The sequence below is a fragment of the Lepidochelys olivacea genome (assembly GCF_965140295.1).
Source record: "Lepidochelys olivacea isolate rLepOli2 genome assembly, chromosome: 26".
NCBI classification, from domain to species: Eukaryota; Metazoa; Chordata; order Testudines; family Cheloniidae; genus Lepidochelys; species Lepidochelys olivacea.
The window spans coordinates 7,776,458-7,798,940 of NC_140436.1; the positions used below are offsets into that span (position 1 = coordinate 7,776,458).

At 43.8% G+C, this 22,483-nt stretch overlaps 1 protein-coding gene across 2 annotated transcripts in view; it reads right to left on the bottom strand.

The window, feature by feature from the left end:
• Window positions 1-22,483, bottom strand: part of EBF2 (EBF transcription factor 2) — a 177,544-nt gene that overhangs the window by 148,439 nt on the left and 6,622 nt on the right. For both annotated transcript variants that reach the window (XM_084615097.1, XM_084615096.1), the window contains exon 6: window positions 17,426-17,494. In XM_084615097.1, the coding sequence (XP_084471223.1) occupies window positions 17,426-17,494 (69 nt within the window). The remainder of the gene's footprint in view (window positions 1-17,425; window positions 17,495-22,483) is intronic.

Sequence of the window (22,483 nt, forward strand, 5' to 3'; positions counted from 1 at the left end):
TCAATTCAGCCCCCTTGTGGAGATGCATTATGATACAGTCTTTAACGACACGATCATACATTTTTTCTTCATAGAACCCCTGCCTCATTCAGTGCCTGTTGCTCTCGGTCTCCTTGCCCAGCCAAACCCAGTTCTTTCCCTCCTCTTCCTCATCTGATCTGCCTCGCTCCCACACCTTGCCAAGTTCGGATAGATTTTCACAGGAACAGCCAAAGGCACATCCTTGACCTAAGGCCACTCCCCTGCCAAATTTGAAGTCCCTGTTCCAAAGCATAGGGGCTCTGGAGCTTTACAAAGAAAAGGTCTCCAGGTATTTTTTTTTTTTTAAAAAAAAACATGGGCAAAACCACATCTTTTTCCCTCGCCTCTTTCTCGGAATTGGTGGAAATGGTTTTGATTGGTATTTTCCAAAAACAATTCAGCCTGAGGCAGATACCCAGCATGGAAATGATCAAATGGTTAAAGTCTGGCAAAGTTAAAAGAAACTGAAAATAAAGTCCTACAGGGGGAAGTATTGGGTGCTTGAGAAGAGGCGGTGGTACCAGCTCCACTTATGACATTTTTGGAACAAATTTTTCAGAGTAGGTAGATTTTGAAAAGTAAATAGTAAAAAATTCTGTTAACAAATCAATACCTCGTTGTTCTGTGCACCCCCAAACTGAACATCCCAGACGCCCACTTTGTGTTCAAGTCTAAGGGGCAGATCCCCAGCTGATACAAATTGTCATAAAGCCAATAGAGCTATGACAGTTTAAACCAGCTTAGGATATGCCCCTTAAACATCACCCGACACAGTCTCAGAATCCCCTCTTTTGCACCCATCAGAGCTATTCTCAGGGCAGTTGGCTCTTGCTTGGCTTTGTTTTTGTCAAATGGAGATACCCCACTCAACTGAAATACCATCCAACGTGTGAGTGTAGAAATGCTGGCAGTGTTAAGTGCAACACATTATCTTAATTTATCTGAAGACGGTTTCAATTTTTGCTTACAAAACCAAAGCGGGTGGATAGCGACAGGAACACAGAGAAACAATGTCAAAACCCCCCACCACTGAAATGGTTAAGGTCACTGCTTCTGAAAGACAACCATGCTTTAGACAAGTTATCATGCAGGACCCCCAGTCTGCTTGTGTTGCTTGGCTAAATAGTAAAAAACTGACAGTGATATTTTTGAAGGCACAGAAGTCAAGATAGAAAATGAGAGAACCAGATGTCTTGAAGGAATGCTGGGAAATGCTTAAGATAAAGGGCTCCCCCCCCCAACAAGAACGTCCCAAAGGATCTTATGAAGCTCACTGTCAATAAATGACACTGACACAACATTATATATTTTTCCACCCTTCTTTTTAATTGAAGGATTTTGACTGACCAAACACATCACATTTTTCAGCAGCTTTCTTGGGCATTACCCTGGTCAGATATTTGGTCAACATCAAATGGAATGTTGTTCTACACTGGAGTAGATGCAGCCCTACAATTTGAGAATACAATCCAAAAGGTGCAAAACACACACACATACACACACACACACACACGAGGTTCTGTGAAAGGCCATAATTCAGGAAATTGGCCCTATTCAAGATAGCTTGAGCTTAAGTACCATTGAGTTCCATGCTTTCCTGAATCTGAATGGATTTAAAGAACATGTGGAGGGCTTTCCTCAATCAGGGCCTAAGCAAGTTGCAGAAGGCACTCAGGATCCTTGGAGGAGGCATGCCGTGACCCTGCAGAATCAGGTCCTTTAACCCTAACCCAGATAGACCCTTGGACCCTCACAGAACAAGCTGAAGTCAACAGTGTCTGCTTTTATGGAGTAGTTTGCAGGGTGGGACCCATTGCCAATGTTTTTGAGGGAAAATGTTTGTATGAAAAAAAATTAAGAGAATTAACCTGATGACCTAAAATAGAAACAAAACTGTCGGATTTTTGTAATGCACTTGGTCAATAGCAAATAAGGGGCCAACGTTGTACAGCTTGCTTGAAGATGCTATGTAGTATTTCTAGATTTATATTTATGTATACTTTTGTAAGAGCTAAGTTGTAGTATTATTTCACACTCTAAAAATCAACACACATTCAGCATTGCCAACTCCCATGATGTTTGGTGTTCTTCTCAAAGCCTCACCTCCTGCTGTCATGTGAATACATGAGAATTTTAGCTTTCATGTTTAAAAAAAACAAAAAACAACATTTCTAGGAGTCTTAGTTATGGAGATAAGCTTGAAAAACATGAGCCCTAAACAAAAAGGCAACAAAAAAGAACCCCAAATTTATAAAAATCTCGTGATTTTGAAGACAATCTCATAATTTTCTGGGTCCGGACTCATGATAATTGATCACTTGGGTTTGTCAATACTGCAGATTCTATATCTTGTTATATTTAGGTGGGTTCCCACTGAAGCCTACAACAAGGATCTTTTACCAAACCAAAATAATTTCTGTCTCCAATGTGCTGTCTGTTTACTTCTTGCACTTCTGTGTGACTAGTGAAAATAAACCTGCCTGTCTATTCATCTGCATCTCTGGTCTTTCATCTTTTGATCATGGTGCACATTGTCTGCGGGGGAAATGTCTGCTAAACCCAAACAAAATACCCTGTAGCAACTAAATAAAAAAAATCAAAACATTTTTCTTAATCTTAAAGTTTATTAGTTAAAAAATAGTGCCAGCTTTTTTCTTTTAGTCTAAACCATCTATCTGGGATTTATTTATATTACACTAGGATCTGGAGGAGGCCCTCTGCTGTAACTGGGACCCCAGCGTATTAGGTGCTGTACATGCACTTTTCAAGAAAAAGTTCCTGCCCTGAAGAGTTTACATTCTAAATAGAGAAGACAGACAGACAGTGGGAGAAAGGAAGTGTTGTTATCCCTATTTTAGAGATGGTGAAACTAAGGAACAAAGTGATTAAGTGACCTGCCTGAAATCACACAAAGTTTGTGCTAAAGTCAGGAGTTGAGCCTAGGTTTCATGAATCCCAATCTAACTGCCTTAGCCAGGAGACCGAACCTTCCTCTCTAGGACACAGCTTCAGCAAAGCATTTAAGCACATGCTTAAGTTCCACTGAAGTCAGTGGAAATTAAGCAGGTGCATAAGTGCTTTGCTGAATCAGGGCCTAGATAAATGGCTTATATCATCATAGTATCTGAGTGCACAACTGTGGCCCTTTAAAAATAATTAAATCCCGTTTGTATCTGGCACCGACACGCACCGCAGCAAGTCCGATTTCTTTATACAACATTGGCTGGTGGCGTACTCACTTTGTATTGGCTTCCAACTCCATTATAATTACCCTCATTATGCCCCCTCTTTAAAAAAAAACTTAGTGGATGTTCCTCCAAGGTTGGCGTTTTGAAAATGCATGCACGCATGTGTGGGTGGGTGGTTAATGCAAATACACTTTGCACAGTTGTGTTTTTGCGATGCAGCTCTTGGGTATGGAACCATAAGAGCAAGACAACTATGTCTTTCCTTTCTTCTACAGCCTCTTGCATAGAGCACCAAAGATCAAGACAAGGATCCAGAGGGAAAATACGCTGGTGGAAAACTTTCCCCTGGAGAAAGCGAACAGACTAATAGGGAGCAAGCAAACACCTACAACCAGTCTGAAAATACGACTCCATGGTTGTAGTCAGCAATAACAGCGGAACGTGAAAAAGGCAGACAGTACTGTTGGCGCAACCTGTGGTTTAAGTGGGCCAGTTCTTTGAGGGGAGCATCAGTAACAAAAGGGAAGCAGAGCCTGGAATCTGAAAGGATTTATGGTAATTGACAAGATTGTTTTATTTTGCTGGGAATCCAGATTTCCAATGAGTTTTTTGTTTTGTTTTGTTTTGTTTTTTTTAAAGAGAAGAAATATCTTATTTATCACAGCACAGAGTTCACCGCCTTCATGCCAAAACCTGAGCTGCAGGGAACAGGGCTCATCCTTCCACAGGCTGCTGAGTTGGAGTCATTTCAGCCACTAAGCTCTCCAGACCCTAAGGGTCCGAAGTTCTGATGAACTCCATGGCTGGACCTGCAGAGGTCACCTGCTTCGGCTCAGCCCATGGGCCTCATCTTCAGGAGGAAATTTGACAGCACTCAGGCTTGCACAGTGACGCTCCGGTTAGCCAACAAGATGCTGTCTGACCAGCGTAAGCAAGCACGAGTCACAGTCAGCAACAGCTCAGCTAGGTGTAGTTAAATACCGAGACGAGCTGGGTTGCCCCTTCACTAGCGGACAGGATGCTGAACACAACTTGCCCTGGTCTACTCCAACCGGTCATGGTCAGCATCGTCCCTTACCATCGTCATTTGTATGACAGCCGTGCCTAGCAGTGCCAACTGAGACCGGGGTCCCATTGTGCTTGGCAGACAGCCCCGACCTCAAAGAGCTTCTAGTTTAAATAAACAAGGCAGACAAAGGGTGGGTAGGGATGTGGGGACACAGAGAGGGGAGGGGGACTTGCTCTAGGTCACACAGCAGAGCCAGACAGAGCCAAGAATAGAACCCAGGTCTCCTGACTCCCAGTGTGGCGTATCCATTAGACTACACTGTCCTCTTGGTAATTAAAAATTGTGTTTAAACTTAATTAAATTCCCTTTTGAAGACAAGGCTAATGGAAGACCAAAAACTATTTGTGATCACAATAGCTGAAACCTGTGGCCCTGGCTTTCTACCCTCCCTTACCCCAGATTCCTTATCTTTTCTGTTCACAACTCCCTCCATGCCCACAAAAGAAAAGTGGTTTCTTGGGATGCTGCTGCACATGCTTATTGATTCCTGCTCCCTACTAGGAGCTTGATCCAAAAGCCCATTCAAGTCTTTTTCATTGTGTCTTTCCACCAACTTCAAAAGCTTTGAATCAGACCCTGGGGTTCGCGTGGCGTAAGAATATTGGCATCATGCATCTTCAGGCAGCTACAGAAACCTGAATCGAGAGAACAGTGAGAAACTTAGAGAAACAGTTGAAAAGCAGCAATTGAAGGGAGAGTGCCCTTCATCAGTTGAAGGAAGTCTCACGCCATGCTCCCCACCACAGTCAACCCCCCCCACACACACACACACCCCCAGGCACCTTCCCCAACTGAGAAGGATCTCTCTCAAAACAAAAAACTCCACACACCTTGGAGTTCTGCCAACTGACGGCTAGGAAGCTGCACCTGATGTAACCTCTCTCTAGGCTGGATTTGCTTTCCTGTGAATAATTTCTTACGCACAGCAGCGATGGAACTGCATTGACTGCGGCAGGCCTCAGCTTGCATTGTCACCCCTACCCTCCGCCACCCTGTACAGTTCTCTGCTGCCCCAGTTTTGCCTCTCTGTGTGCAATGCAAGAGTGGAGGGAGTGTTTATGAATGACTTAAGTTACCACTTCCCAGAGTCAAAAGAAAACTTTCTACCAGAAAGCAGAAGAAGCTAGAGTGAAATTTGTCCTCTTCATGCTGGTTGTGTCAGGCTGCTACTGGGAAGAAAATTGAAAGAGAAGGAGAGGGAAAGAGAGAGAGAGAGTTTCACCCCACACACACCAGCTGAAACACACATTTAAAAAAAAACCAAAAAACACCTAGAGCTCAGAAGATTTCTTTTTTTATAATTAATAGTTTGCTTCTTTCTGTAGCTACCACTGGCATTCAGGAGCCAGGAGAGGGCATGGATGTTTGAAAAATAACTACTGGTCAAGATCCAGTGATTTTGGAGTCCCAGTTTGAGACACTTTAAAGAGGGTCTGGTTTTCAGAAAATGCTGCGGAGAACTGTTTGAAAAATTATCACAGGAAATTTTGAAAAAAAGAAATAAAAATGCTTCCCCCAAATTCCCATGAAAATGTTTTTTTGACCAAAAATGAACCCCGCCCGCGCCCCCCCCCCCGAATATATTATGGTTCTTGGCATCTGGTTTTTCAGGTGAAAACCAGAAAACTTTACCCCAGATGAAAGCTTTTCTTACAACCCCCTCCCCGCCCCGCCACAATTCAAAAAAATTCCTCCCCACATTTCAACAAAAAATTTTCCATCAGTTCTAGCACTAAGTATCTGCTCTCTGAAAATTAGGCCCATTGAAGATGTCTCAAGTGGGTTCCCTAATTTTTGGCTCGCAAAATCCTTAATCACTTTTGAAAAACCTTGGCCCGAATTATTTGCCCACCAACTTCTAGGTGGAAAAATAGGTGAACATAAGCCTGCTCCTACTGAAGTCAATTTCAACAAGGGCAGGATCGGGCTTGTAAGTGACGAGGTTAACAACGCACAGCCAGCAGCGCGGATTGTCGCTGTTCTGAAGGCATAAATATCCAATCCCTCCAGTAAAAGTAGTACCATTGTCTGGTGATAACAGCTTTCTGCCACCTCCTGGCGGGTGCTACAGACCTAAGGAGTTCACGAGAGGGGCAAAGCTGTGATTAAAAGCCACAGCGTAGCGATAAGTCGCCACATTTAATAGCATTTGTAGGAGAAATACAAATTCATACGGAGAACAGCAGCCCTTCTTTGCCTAATTGGTTCACGGTCCCTGTGACTCAAATAAGCCAACTACTTAAAAACTACTCAAGAGCCACAGTAAAGAATGAAAATTATTGCTTCCTGTCATGACCAAATATTAAACACAGCACACACCTAATGACTATCACTCCCCAGGGAAGAAGCTTTATGAACAATAAAATCCCAGCAGACTTGCACTGTTTGGACTTAGAAGCCTCATTATAGGCTCACTGATCCAATACAATTTACAAGCTCAATGGACTCCACTTGATCTAAAAAACACCAAACATGGAGTTATAAATGGAACGCCCACAGAGAAATAAGCACCGGGTTCTTTAACTGGGAAGGAAATTAACAGAGGGAGAGGATGGGGGTGGGAAAAGAAGTGGGGTTTGGAAGAGAGAAACGCATTAGAGTTACAAAGGAAATACGAGAAAGACATAATGGAAATTAGAGAGATGAGGTAGGTGTGTTATTTTTTTTTATTGGACCAGCTTCTGTTGGTGAAAGAGAGAAACTTCCAAGCTTACACAGCTAGAGATTTGAGTAAGTGTGAAACCTTGTCTCTTTCACCACCGGAGATTGGTCCAGCAACAAAATATTACTTTGTGTGACCTGAGTTTAATTCCATGCTCTGCCACAGGTGTCCTGTGTGACCTTGGGCAAGTCACTTAGGCCCAGATCCTGAAACTAATGGAAGTTAGCAGCCTAAATACTTTTGAGGATCTGGGCCTTAGTCTCTTTGTTCCTCAGTTTCCCATCTGTAGATCTGAAAAGAATAGCACTTCCCTGCCTCACAGGGATACAGAGGATAAATACTTTACAGATTCTGAGGCAGTCAGATACTGCACTACTCAGTGCCAATACAAGTATCACATATGGAATGAGAGACTGATTTTAAGTCTATCAATAAGAGTCTTCTAGAAACCAGTGGACTTTGGATCAGGCACTGAATAAGAGAAAGGGAGGAAACAGACCCCACTTGTTAAAAGGGAGGCCTTCAGGAATGACATACGAGGGGAATGAAGCAAACTTAGCCTACAGGGGCAGGAATTGGGGGCGTATAGAGGATGGGGATTACAAGGGAGCCCACCAGGAATAACGGGTGTTGAAAGCATGCTACGACCAAGGGAGGGATTATAGAGAAACAAAAAGGTGTCAACGGGAATCAGGAGACTGCCATGAAGAGCAAGACTGTGGGACAAGAGGGGACAAGTCCATAAAACAGGGTCTAGACAGAGGATAAGGTAGGAGGATGGAAAGGCGCCAAGGATCAGGGAAGCATTTAGGGTCAGGTATATGCAGAGGAAGTGTACTCTAGGGTAGCCATGTCAGACCATGGGCGAGTGTCTAACATGGCTCTCCACACTCCACTGCTGAACTCCCACCCCTCCAGCGTGGGTGGGGCCAATGAGTTGGATACGCATTTTGGCAAAGCACAGCCGGAAACCAGGTAGGTTTGATTACTGGCCCATCTGTTCTCTCCATACCCAGAACTGTCTCTCTGAATTATTAAACCCACTAGGCAAAAAATAACAGCCCCCCTCCTCTCCCACGCACACAGAATTTTGGCTCATGGGAAACTCCATTCCAATTTCAGTTTGTGTGTCCATGGCGGGAGGAGGGATTCAACCCCTCTGGGTTTCAGTGAGAGTCATGAAACCAACAGACCCCAAGAGTGTAATGCACGGTTTCCCTCGGAGAACTGCATTCAGGTAAAATGTGCTCACGTAACAACATGCCCACAGGGTCAGCTAGCAGAATCTGAACCCGGGACCCATCAGCACCAAAGCACAGATCTCTACGGTTTGACTCGCCACATGCTGGGAGACATAGCACACGACTGGCCCTGGGAGGATCAGCCACAGAGGGGAATGCACACCGCACTTCCCAAGTGCATTACACACCCAAATGCATGCAGCCTGGTGGGAAGCCAGCTGTGCCACATAACTGGCTCCAGCATATGCTTCTTCCATTCCCCCCACCTCCCACTAAACTCACTGGTTCTAATGGTTCGTCATACTGTTGTCTCCTGAAGCCCTTCCCTTTTGTCCCGTTGAGATCCTTTATTATTAGCTGCTCCCAGGCCATTCAACCCCTTTCCTTGACGTTTACACTGGCCTTGGGGCTTAGACTAGGTGAAATCCACCCCTGCCCATTTAAGTCAAGGGTAAAACTCCCATCGACTTCAGTGAGGCCAGGATCTCACTCACTGTGCTTCGGCACGGTCAGAGCTCTGAGCGGGCCAATCAGGAATCTAACATGGGGTTAACCAGGCAGCAATGCTCTTTATCTGGGTTAGAGCAGAGAGAGTCTAACCAGGTTGGACTCCATCCACGCTGGCTGTCCAAATTGTGCTGCAGCATCATTGGATCTTATCGGATCGCACAGTTGCTCAAGTCCTTTGGGACTTGTTCTCATTAGATTTATTTTCTTAAGTGGTAGCAGTTGTCAGCACTGATGGGAAACTTTTAAGAAGAAATAAAGTTTAGCACAGGCATACAGCCTTGGACTGCCTGAAATTCTGGGACCTTAACCTCCCCTGGCTGACCTCAAATGGAGTTATGTGAATTTACACCAGTTGAGGCTCTGACCCATTGTATTTTGCTGACACCACCTCCAGAAATAATCCTGGACCCATCTCCCCCTCCTACTCCTGCTTCCTACCTCTTACCGCATCCGACCCAAAAATCATTACCGCAGGACAGCATCACATTGAGAGTGCATCTACCTTCCCTTTCTTCTTTTCTCTCGGTACTTATATGCCTCCTATCAGGGGCACCGGAACAGGGCAGGGGACCAAGGAGCATCGCACGGTCACTTTTAAAAGTGGGAGGGCTATGCCCTTCCACTTTTTACCTGCCTTAAAGGTGAGCAATGGAGGGAGGGGGTGGAGTCTCAGGGAGGGGTAGAACCGGGGTGAGGGAGGCCATGGTTCAAGCACCAGTGGCTCCCCCACTTCAAGGGAGTTTCCAGCAGTCCTGGCTCCTAACTCTATAGCGTCCAAGGACCTCGGACTCCTTACTGTATTTATCATCGTCACAACCGCCCCTGTGAGGCAGGACAGTGCTATTATCCCCATTGTACAGGTGGGGAAGTGAGGCACAGAGGGGCTCACAGAAAATCGGTGGTGGAGCAGGGAATTGAATCTGGGTCTCCCGAGTCTCAGGCTTGCACCCTAACCACTGGACCATCCTTCCCTTTTTTTCTGGCATGTGCATTCAAGGAGATTCTTATGCTCCTTTTGACTCAGCTCCCTGGCAAATCTGTTGTCTAGCCACATACAAACTCATTAAGTGAAATGCTGAAACCAGAAGCTGAAGTGTTCCAAAAAACTTGGGCTTGTTTTTGGAGTTTTTTTGTGGGGTTGTTGGGCTTTTTTAAGGGACTAAAGAAACCACTTGTCAAATGGCTGGGCTAGTGCATTCTAACTTACTGATTTCTCGCAAACATCCAGTCTACTAAAAAATTCATAAGGAGACAGATGGCACAACAGCAGCTCTTTGCAGGAGTGCCGCGTTTAGCAGCAAACAAAGAACTTTGACTGCCTTGGACAAGTGCAGAGATCACTGCAGGCTTCGGAGGGGTGAAGGGGATAGCTGGAGGGGGACTGCAGGGAGCAGCAGAGAGCTGTCCCCGCTTTACTCTCATAACTTCTCTCCACAGCAGCAGCAGCTTCAGAGAGTCATTTACAACACCCCAGCAGCTTCACAAGGAAGGGGGAAATGAACAGAATTAAAAGAGGCCCAAACAGAACAACTCCAGATCGACCAAGTATTGAGAATTGCTGCTCAAAGAGACGTATGAAAAAAAAATAATAGAATTTATATGCCAAGATCTCAAAGCACTTCACAAGATGGGTAATTACCACCCCATTTTACACAAAAGTGAAACTGAGGCATGGATAGTTAAGTGACTTGACGAAGGTTACACAGCAAGTGCGTAGCATAACTGGGAACTGGGAAAGGTCTTCCATCCCCCACTAACTACGAGAACATATTGCGTCCTCATCCATTTCTGCTTCACGTGGCAGGAAAAACAATCAACATCATTTAAAGCAGAAAAATTCAAAGGGAAGCCTCCAGATATTTCGAGCCAGTGAGTATTCTTCCGCCGGATGAGCATGCAATCTAAAAAACACACGTATGAATCACAGCTGTCACTTGGGTTGCAGCAAGACATGGCGTACCGCAACCCCTCTCCTACGCTGGCATATCAAACCCAGCACTTCAACACGCTACACCGACACTTCAGTGGCACATTCATAATAGCTGTATCTGGCAGCGACTGTCTTGCCTGAAGTGACTTGCAGTGGTTGTGAAATGTGCCAGACAGCCCTAGAGACTTCAGCCCTCCGTGCAGCCAGACAGCAGCAATGGCAAGGCAAACTGCGTCCCCACTGCCCCCGTCTCTGCTGAGAAGGGATGAACCACACACCCCCCGGCACGCCCAGGGTGAAAGAATGTAATTCAGTCTCTTTGGCTTCTCTGCAGAGATGTGAACAAGTGCTGATGGTTTGGGGGGTGGTTTTTTTTTTTTTTTACTTGCCTGGCAAATGGCTGAAGATCTGCAGTGTGTGTCAGTGGACCAATTCTGTGGTGCACGACCGACTGTGATTACAGTGCCAGATACTCCACTGCTATAAACCAGCATAGCTCCACTGGCCTCCGTTAAGGATCACCTCGCTCTCCTTCTTTTGCAGCAGTTCAGTGCATCTCTAAACCAAGTTAACATTCCCCATCTCACCGCTCACTCAAATCCTGTTCCTCTCTTGTATCCCCGGGATTATCAGTGCTTCCCTATTGAGCCCAAATGTGTATTAGGCCTTTTCCAGAACAATCCCCACTTCCACCGTGGGAATTGAACCCAGGATCCCTCTGCCGCCTGAGCTAGTTCTAGTAGCTCAAAGACAGTAGTGGACTCAAACTGCTCTATGGTCCACAGAGAGCCCTCTGTAAGGACAGGTAACATTTATAGTTCAGTACACCTAGAAGACACAAGTGAGATCAGGGCCTCATTGAGCTAGGCGCTGCACTAAACAGTACATGTAGTAAGGGACAGTCCCAACATCTAATAGACAAGGCAGAGCAAGGAGAGGAGAAAGAAAGCATCATCATCTCTATTCTGTAGTGGGGGATCTGAGTGACTTGCCTCAGGTCACACAGGGAGTCCGTGGCAGAGCAGTGGCTAGAAGCCAGATCTCTCGAGTCCCAGCCCAATGCTTGACCTACAAGACCGGTTTTCCTTTTCAGTTACCCTTCAGGCTCTGAAAAATAACCAGACTCGGTGACATCTAGGATACAGACCACACAAGCCACCGCTGCCACTCGCGAAGTTTCAATTGCAAGAGGAAGGCTTTATAATTTTCCAGAGATCTGCCTCAAGAATTCCTGCACCGTTTTACTGTCATCCCACATTTCCTTCAGTATATGAGAAAATCTTTGTCTCGGAGGCAACACTCCACATTCCAGAGGCTGCCAAACACTGCAACAGCACTAAGTGTCATTTCAGCCACGGGAAAGACTCCAACTTGGCTTTGGCGGAACATGATAATTTTGCAGAGTCCATAACACTACCAAGATCCTATATGATAACTTAAAAAATAAACCAAGAGGGAGGATCCAATGGAGGCTACAACCATTCAGGGACTGTTCTGGACTGTGTCGGGATGTAGAATTAAAGCATGAACACACTGAAACCAGGGGAGCTATGTCTGTTTACACTAGTTGGAGATCTGACCCACTCTGCATACATCAAGCTGCAATAGCAGGATTTAGGATAGCAAGAGTCCTCATTACAAGTACAATATAAATTTTGCGTTAATGATAGCTATGGGTCAGATTGTGATCACAGTTACACCGGTGTAAATCTGTTGCGTTTCCATTCAAGTCAAGGAAGCGTCTTCAAATTGGAACCAGGGTGAGTGAGATCAGAATCTGGCCCACCGAGAGAGGGGGGAAAAAAACTCAGAGGGGAAATGTACTGACTTTATTCCAAAAACTCCCCCTGTACACAATATTCCAGACACCGGGAAATGGACACCGTACAGTCGGATCAAATCCTGAATGATACAGCAACAACTGAGAGCGAGAAGACTTTTCACCACTGGGAGAGCACAGCCCAAGTGAGACTCACCCAACCAACATCCTGCTGACAACATTATCCGTGTGGTAAAGAGCAAACACATAAAGCTATGAGTTAGGGGAAGCACTGGGGGGGGGGGGGAGGGGGAGGGAGAGTCTTCCTGTCAATAACAGCTCTGCACACCTGCCTGCTCCCAAAACCGCAACAACTCTTCAGTGTTTTGCTGACTAAGTGATTTCCGCTGGTAAGGCTGGAATGAGTCTTTAGGGGGATTCTGCATCAGCATTCGCTTGGAGGGGTGTGGACCATATTAGGCAACTTACAGATAGATACCCAGGGAGATGGCTGGATGGCGAATGCAAGCAAGGCAACATTCATGCTCCAGTTCCAATAGCAAAACATCAGTTTCCAAGATTGAGAAGAAAATAACTACTAGGTCCTTCGGATCTAAATCGAGTCCCCAGAGCAAAGGTTACAGCGGAAATGGGTTTTTTCAGCATAAGGATTTTTGGACTTTGTTCAAGGCTGCCTGATGTTATTTTCCCCACTGAACTGTTTCCCCCTTTTTCAATATAAACACAAGATGCCCACGATTCAGCCACAAAAGTCATCCAGTTGTCACTGCACAGCACCCCTTGGGGGGAATTTACAACGTGCCAGGCTACCTGTGCAGGCAAAAAATAATTAAAGGGGTGAAAGGTGCGTTCTTCAGCTCAAAGGATGGGATGTAACATCCTAAAAGACTCACAGCAAACACAAGGGGTCCAGATCCTCAGCTGGCATAAACTGGCGTCATTCCAATAGAGTTGCACTGATTCGTGCCAGCTGAAGATCGGGGCCAAGAATTCAGCCTCTTGGCTGAATCTGAGTGCATGGTCAGATTAATATGTTGTCAGATGGGAGAGCGTAACCTGCTTCGGCATGGGAAGAGACTTTGGGCTAGTGGCTCCAAGCACTCTTAAATTAGCATCCTCTACTTTTAGTTGGGGTCTTAGTCTTAGCTACACTAACTACCACAATGACTGGGGAAGCTGCTTGAGACAAAAGGGCACCCCAACATGTCTTTAATTGTGGATGCACTGTGAATACAAACAATAAATAGATGGGACTAAGAAGTGTTTGGTTTCTTCCCAGCCTTTTGCTGTGAGCAACCCTTCTATGCTGCAAGATGGAATCCAGTTTTAGCCATGTTACAATCAGGCCCCCTACCATGGTAGGGATTACAATGGAGATGGGCCTTCCCAAGTGCCAATCACCATTTTCTCACAAACCCTTGCAGCAACAGTAATGCATATGATTGAATGAGGCAGAAAGGGAATGCCAGCGCATCGTATTCAATCCAGCCAGTCCCTTGGTGATCTCCGTTTTCCTTCCCTTCTAAATGGAAGACTCTAGCTGTCTCTCACAGATTCATTCTGGACATGGGTCAGCTGAACATCAAGCTTTCTTCAGTGTCCCCTCTTCCTTCCTCCACGTTTCATCCTCTCTCTAGGCCTGATCATGCTGTCCTGGCTCAAGAACAAGACTAACATTAACTGCTACGAAAAGAAAGGAATCTCCCCCTGCATCCATGCCCATATTCAAAGCTGCAGAATCCAGGCCTATCTACGTGGCATCAGTCACCTGTGTCAGAGGATTCAGTTATCGCAGCTTGGGTTTTCTGAACAGCCGAATGGAGGTTGGCATCCAGCTCCCACTTCACTTCCTCAGGCTCCTTGGAAAACCCCAGACAAGAGGATGAGCTCCAGGCCTGGTTCGATCTTGCACTGCACACTGACCGAAACTGTGTTTCACCCAGTGACCCTGAATTGGGCTAACATAAGAGACTTCAGCACATTTCTGGGCCATATTAAAGCACTGATTGGTCCTACCTGCCCTGCAGAAGAGAATGATGTCATGTGGTAAGTGCGTTCCCCCTACGAGTCAGCGCCCCGCTGACAGCAAGGATCTCTGTCATCATGCCTGCAATTTATTTATCTTTTTAAAGTGTACATGGAACTTCAGCTGCTTTCAATCCAGAGCTACAGTTGCCTTCAAGTATGTGATATTCACTCCTAGAGTGACCAGATGTCCCGATTATATAGGGACAGTCCCGATTTTGGGGGCTTTTTCTTACATAGGTACCTATTACGCCCCAGTTCCTGTCCCGATTTTTCACACTTGCTATCTGGTCATCCTATTCACTCAACAAATAAATGCTACTTTCCAACACGGTTGTTACATTGTAATATCTCAATCTCCATATTTCAATATTGCTTCAACCCGTGGCAGAGCTCTCTCTGAGAAGAGTTTTAAAGTGAATATTTTTAAGTTAAAACAATAAATAAATATATACAGGAAGCCAACATTAAACACACACGTCATTATTTCGACGAACCATTAAAAACCCTCTGTTCAAATACACACCCACACAAATACCCATCAGCATGTTGGACCGTGGAGGAACGTGATCTGCCTTTCAGAAGTGACCTTTCACCTGGTGCAGAGTGGCTAGTTGTAGCAGTTTGCTTTCTACCAACAAGCAATGTAAAATCTCCTAAAATAATTAGGATCCAGCTTCTCAGATGATTCCAGAAACACATACTACTCTCTAACATTCAAGCATTTGTGGGGAGGTCAGAGGGGATCATTCATCGGCTGTAGTTTGTTTGATTAGTTTGAAAATCCTAAAAGGGCTTTCAGTGCTTATGAAAGGTGCCAGATTGCCAGACTCTGGAAATTAAATTCTGTTTATCCACAGAATAGGTGTATCATAGGTAGTATTATTCTATTTACATTATAGTATCACTTAGGTTAAGCCTGTCCTGGCCCTGGCAAGCTCATAATCCATATGGACAAAACAGACAAAGGGTGGGAGGGAAAACAGAGGCCAGAGAGGTGAGCGATTTGCCCAAGGTCACACTGCAGGTCAGGGGCAGAGCTGGGAAAAGAACTCAGGTTCCCAGATTCTCAGTCCAGTGCCCTGCTCACGAGCCCACACTGCTCCCCTCATGGCAGGGCATTCTCCACCAACACTGCTCCAGCCCTGATCTGGAGGACGGCCTTTAAAAAGATAAGAACAAACTGTTTCAGCTAAGTAGAGCATCCAATCCCCCTCTACCTGATTAGTGTCTATTTGGCAAAAGGTCCCCCTCATGGTTGCCAGAGAGAGGAACAAGCTTCATATGAAACAGTCGACAGAGATCTGGAACATACTCCCGTGGAGCTGGTGGGAATCATCTTTGTTACAGCTAGGGCCCTGTGTTGTCATTAACATGCAGCAGAATTCTCACCCGTGAAGATGACTGTGGTGAAAGGACTTTATGACACTTAATATTTTCAAAGATCCCTCAGAAATTAAGTATTGCCAAGGCTGGGTTAGGAAGAAAAGCCCTGGGCTGTCTATAAAATAACAGTTTCCCTCCCATAGCATTGTACGTTCACAGATCTCAAACCACTTAAAGCAGCATAATTCCTGTTTTACAGATGGGGAAACTGAGGCACACAGAAGGAAAGTAACTTGCCCAAGATCAAACAGAGAGTCTGAGGCAGAATCAGGAATAGGACCTAGATTTTCTGACTCCTCACCCAATGCACCATGTTGTCTCCCCAGCTGCAATGGGCAAACCTCAAGAAGTTCAGACTTGAGGTTGGATAATTCTCAGATGCAGACTCAAACCAGACCTCAAGTCAGCCAAATATAGGCTAAAAATTGTGCAGACAAGCTCAATATGACATGCCCAGCACTTCTTTTTCTAGCCAGAATACTGTGGTTCTTTGGCATTTCCATCCTTGGTCTCAGCTACAAGCTGAAAGTGCGAAGATAAAGACAAAGAAGAAAAAAAAAACAGCTAAAAAAATTCAGAGCCTCCAAAAAGGATTAGGATCAAATTGACTAGTAACAATTTGAGGGAAGGGAATTATAGATACTTATTCAAACTAATTTGACCATTCTTAAATCCCAGTATAAATGTAGATGATATGTAGCTATCCTAATAATGTATAATAGACGCACTGAATATAGGCGTAACAAAGGAACAAAGAAATTGGACTCATGGTCCATCTACTCCAGTTATGGCCAATACCAAAGAAGAAAAACTCCTGCAATAGATAGCTATAGAAAAACCTGTCCCAAAGAAAAGTTTCCTCCTGACCCCTGATATTGAGACAGAAGCATTTGCCTTGAAGCATGAGGTCTTAAGATCTCTCTACATAAAGCACTCAAGTTGTGTATTTTTTAGTATTTACTAAAAGAATGCTGCATACTTCTTGTTATCCCCTTTTATATCCTGCTAAGCTCTTGGCCTCGGTATCTTGTATCAATGAATTCCACAGGCTAACTGCAGGCAGTGCAAAAAAAATTTCCTTTTCTATCCGTTTCGAATTTGCCTCCTTACATTTTCACTGAATACACACACATTTCCCCCCTCAGAAACTGAAGGCCAAGAAATATGTGAAATGGATGTTCTGCATAAGACGTATGGTAATCCCAAAACCATGCATTTAAAACCTGGATCATGTGTTTCCCAAAAAAGCCGCAAATACAACATCATTATTTTGTTAAGGAATTTTAATGAAACTGCCAGGTTACTTGAAACTGTATCTATTCCAGCAATCCAGCTGGCTCCCATCCCAGGTGAATAGACAGTATTCAGAGACTTACCATGCACAGAATACTTGGTCAAATTTAAATTGGTAGATGTAGGACAGCATTAAAATAAAAAATTTCCACCAAGGGAAGCCCAGCTTTTCTGAAAATAACTAGCTCTAAGGATAGCACTTTAGGATCGTACAGCAAAGACATCACAGGAGAGAGACAGACCCGTGGCTGTCTCCAAGCAAACGCAGCCGTTTGGTTTGGTTTGTTGGGTGACGTGGAAGAGAGCGCTTTATTTCCTACCTGTCGATGATCACAGGATCCGAGGGAGTCTCGTTTCTGTTGCCGCAACTTTTCTTTTCACAGCACCGGCTGGAGCGGGGAAGAAACCAAAATGAGAGGATTTCTGTGAGTATTAAACGGCAAAGCAACGAACTCTAAGCCTTGCTCAGCTGAACTAAAGGCATTGTGGACGTTTAAGTGGTATCCAGAAAATTCTAACTGGGATTTTCAAAGGGGGTCTCAGGAAGGTGCCCAACTCCCCTTTAACGTCAACGAGATTTAGACACTCGGCTCCCCTTAGTCTCCTTTGAAAAATCTCAGCCAAAAGGAAAAGCAATATGGTCGCATTTTATATTAAGGCTCCATTTATAAATGTTTAACAGATGTTGTAAGCATGTAACAGACATGAGCAGCATGTGTTCTAGACGGTTATAAGCCCACCAGTAAAAGGTGTCATAGCCGATGACAAGCCATGGTTATAAGCAACCTACTAACTTGTTGGACACCGTAATAATTGATTGACCATTTATTCCACATCTGTTAACCCTATTTATAAATGGGAACGTAATATAAAGTTTATACAGTGTGGTCAGCAATATGATGGCATAGAAATTGTACACATCAGCCTCTCTCTGATGAGCATGCAATGTAATTTGCACCCCGTTTACCAACAGACAAGTTCTCTCTCCCATGGGTATGTCTAGGGCTTTACAAGCATAAGCAAGATAACAAGGTCCCTGCCCCAAAGGGATACAATAATTAAAGTACGGCATAGGGACTTTATTTAAAATTTACACACACACACACGTACTACGTGTGTGCATGTAAGCTTGCGTATGTACATACAGGCACGCATATATATCCTGCGAGAGCACGGCTGCCCGCGTCTGGGAGGTAACGGAGCACTCAACTCTCATTGCCATCCGTGCAGACGGGGCACTGGGCACCAGTTCAGGACCTTTGTACGTGCCCATTCTGTTTGAAAACCAAAAGAGCTAGACCCATTTATGCCAACTAAAGAGGTGGTCGCTTGACACATGCATTGGGGGGAGGAGGCGGGAAGGGCTTGCTATCGCTACATTATAAAAACATCTCATAGCAACGGTGTGCAAGCCCATCAGACGTGTTAAGAGAATCCTGATGCTATGGTAAATCAAATAGCTCCATTTGACACAACCAGGATGTTAGTGGCGGGAAACAATATTTATCAGCAAAACGGCTGAACATTTAAGCACACTGTATCAAAATTCCCTTCTGCCCCAACCGCCAGTGGGTCAGCTTCAGTTACGCCCGCATCAATCCAAGCAGTTGGTCCCATCGCCTTTTTGTGACGTTATTTGGATTTACACCAACGTAACCGAGAGCTGAATTTGGCCCAGGCTGTGTCGTTTTATGTGCAGTGGTTTTGAGGGGGCTGAACGCATTTTCAAAATTCCTAGTTAGCCTAAATTCAGCTGCTTTCCACAGGGAATTGCTCTGACCAGAGGAAAAACAGATAAAAATGCACGAATGAGTCCAAGGCTATACAATATGAAGGATTAACTCTTTTGAAGTCAATAATACTCAGATATACAATGCTTAAAATATAAACATGGACATAAAACTTCCCACCTCAGAGCTATTAAGCATTTTAAGTACATGCATTCAATCAGCAAGCTGTAGCATGATAGGAACTGTCTGGCTTTCCCTTTGTGAGTTTACACGGCCCAGCAAGATGGGATGCAACAAGCAGATCTCTTTCATTAGCAGTTCTAACGTGAGCTATTTTGACATTTTTTGTATTCCTTTGCCTCAATCCCACAGTTATCCATTGAGTCCATGCCTTTAAAAATAAGGGATTCACAAGATATTTGAGAATCCCTGGGGTAGGTACTTATTTGGTGTAAACTGTCAGAGCTCCATTGACTTCAGTGAAGCTACAAGAATTGACAACCACTGAGACTCTCTCTTCCCCCCCGTCACTCCCATGTCTAACTTCTTTTTGAGTGCACCTTGGATAAATTTCACCGCCCGTTGGCCATTTAGACAAAGTTTCATACTTTGATAACAAAAATCGAAGATTTCAGATGTTCTATTCTAAAGAAAAAATAAACAGAACCCCCTCATTTAGAAGAAAAGGAGGACTTGTGGCACCTTAGAGACTAACAAATTTATTTGATGCATCCGATGAAGTGAGCTGTAGCTCACGAAAGCTTATGCTCAAATAAATTGGTTAGTCTCTAAGGTGCCCCAAGTCCTCCTTTTCTTTTTGCGAATACAGACTAACACGGCTGCTACTCTGAAACCTGTCATTTAGAAGAGTAGAGAGTTGACTTCTATTTTAAAGCTGCAAATATTATGACCAGTTGGAAATGAAATCAGGAGCAAATCTCTTGTTCGTTTTAATGCAGCATACTGTTTGCCACTATCGAACAAAAAAAAAAAACTTAGCTCAGTTTTTTAAAGAAAGAGTTTTACACTGGTGTGCTTTTTTTTATGCTAACCAAAAAAAAAAACAAAAAACCACAGTTCCTTTCTTTGCAATAATACTCAAAAGATCATATAACTCATACAGTCGATCTCACGACAGACACATCAGATTATAACGTCACAACAACACGCAAAATGGAGTAAAACAATCGTACCCACACCAAATCTCTCTGTCAGCACACTGTAGAGTTGTTTAGATTAAATTACTCGGATTTGGGATGCAACATACCTGCTTCCTGGCAAAAACCCACCTCACTGTTAGATTTAGTTTGCATTCTTGGTTATCACATTTACGAGCTTTGAAGCATTATGTATTATTAAAAATATGCCTTTGACCCAAAGGCGTCCAAGCACTTTGCAAATATTAATTTTCTCACTGTTTGCCTCTAGTGTAGTATATTTTTGGTAAACAACTAAACAATTTCCTCTCACCCTAGTACTTTCTGAGCCCCAGAACACAAGAAATATTTTATTCTGAAAGCACCACCCCTTTCCACAAAATGACAAGTTTAGTTGTGGATCAGATTATTTCCAAAATTTGAGGATATACCAGTCAGGTGTTTCAGCTGAAGTCCATCTCAAATCTTCAGGTCCCCACTATCCAAGGTACTTCAAATGACCTATCACTGTGGCATTTAAATACTGACAATCTTCCAATTGGGTTGTTATATAATAGTTGTTCCTTACTGGGCTGACCCTGCTTCCAGGTAAATCAGTGGTAAAAATCTCAGTGACTCCAGTATTTGGTCCATAACATTGGTTTAAGTGGAAATTAAGACCCTGATCCTGCTAATATTTAAGCACTTGAGTAACTTTATACACACACACACACACAAATGTACGTGTCATTCCTTTGGTCCTAATGGAATTACTCACTTGCATAAAGTTGTAGGATCAGGGCCTGAGACTTATTATTGTCACAAAAATAAATCCTTACCATGCTTTGAGCTATGTTATTTTCTCATATAATCAGATCCACACAGGATACTTTAAGTCTTGCAGTATGAAGCGTACTGGTGAAAAAGCAACAACCAACAAGAACAACAAAGCCAGCCCTAGAAACTAGATGCCCCATAAGGCCCCATATCAAAGAAAGCCCTTATGCATCCCCTTCCCCCCCACCACCAGCCCGACTAAAATGGTTTTAAAATTCAGCCCTCAACTTTTTTTTTTTTTTAAATCTGTCTCTAATTTCAAACTCAAATAAGCTCACAGCATGGTGGCCTTTGTTTTGTTTTCTTCTCCCCAACTCCTCCCTGCAATTGCATAACAAAAGTGTCTAAATTCACACCATCTGGACGATAAAGACACAGGCCCCAGTGGCCGCCTGGCCCAGCTGATTAGAGCTCCTGTCTAGTCTGAGCCTTGTGGCGAAAGTCACAGCTGTGGGGCTTGCTTGCACTCAATACAACTCTGTTATTAGCCAGCTGTAGGCCCTGAGACTACTTCTGTTCAAATTATAATACCTTTTAACCCTCTGAGCATTGAGGGCATCGCGGGCTGCTGGCAAAAGCATAACAACTAGTTTTCTCTTGGTTGATAATTGGTAGAACAAGGTGACGACGAACAGTTACTCCATGAGAAGAGACTGTTTACCTTGATTTCCTACCATTGAGAGAAAAAGATACTGTATATTTAAGAGAGACCTCCACCCTAGATGGACGGTTCCCATTACACTGTAATAGCCCAAACGCATAAAGCCCATTGCTAAAACTTTCAGAACTGTAATGAATAAATAAATTAAAAGCTCTAACTGAACGCACTCATTATTGGGGGAGGGGGCGGGAGGGAGGAGTTGAGATTTTAAATTTTCAATTGATATGACAGATTGTTGCATCCGCATCAATATTTAGACAACTTTCCTGCTAAGGATACATCTGTCACTGTCTGACTAGAAGATGGGGGGGGGGGTTGGATGCACTTGTCTGTATACAGCATGAATATCTGAGTGATTTTCTATGACAAATCAAATCAAAAGATCAAAAGGGTATTTACCTGCAACTAACAAGAAAAAGAAAACAAACCCTATAATTTAAAAAACAATAACAAGCAGCATCAATTTGGACCTCAGAGTGGGCACATTACATTAATGTTTTATATACTGTTACTAATGCAAACCAAAGTAGGGGCTTTAAAAATTGATGCTACCACATAAGCATCATAGAGCAAGGAGGATTTGATTAGTGTGCTTAAAAAAAAATGTCAAGTTTAAGTAGAGTTGGATTCATTCATTCCCCCTGGTATTATTCAAATATAATGCCTCTTCCAAATAGGCAGCATCCTGTTTTAAAAATATCTCTGAACAAGACATTTAAAAATCAAATGTCTTGATTAGGTTACACAGAGCTTTTGATTTGGTTCACTAATCTGTGTCTTACATGGAAAGGACAGCCCTGAATTGTAATTCTTCCTTGGCTAATCTATCAAGCAGGAATTTAGTACAAACTGAATAATGGTTTACATTTGTAGAACATTACCTTAAATCAAGCATGGAATATATTTATAGGCATCAAAGAAAGCCCAATATACAAAAGCTTATCAGAGAGTTTATTTAGTACTTTTAAAATGTTGGTCATTGTCAAAGGAAAGATCATTTTGTTTTGAAGAAAG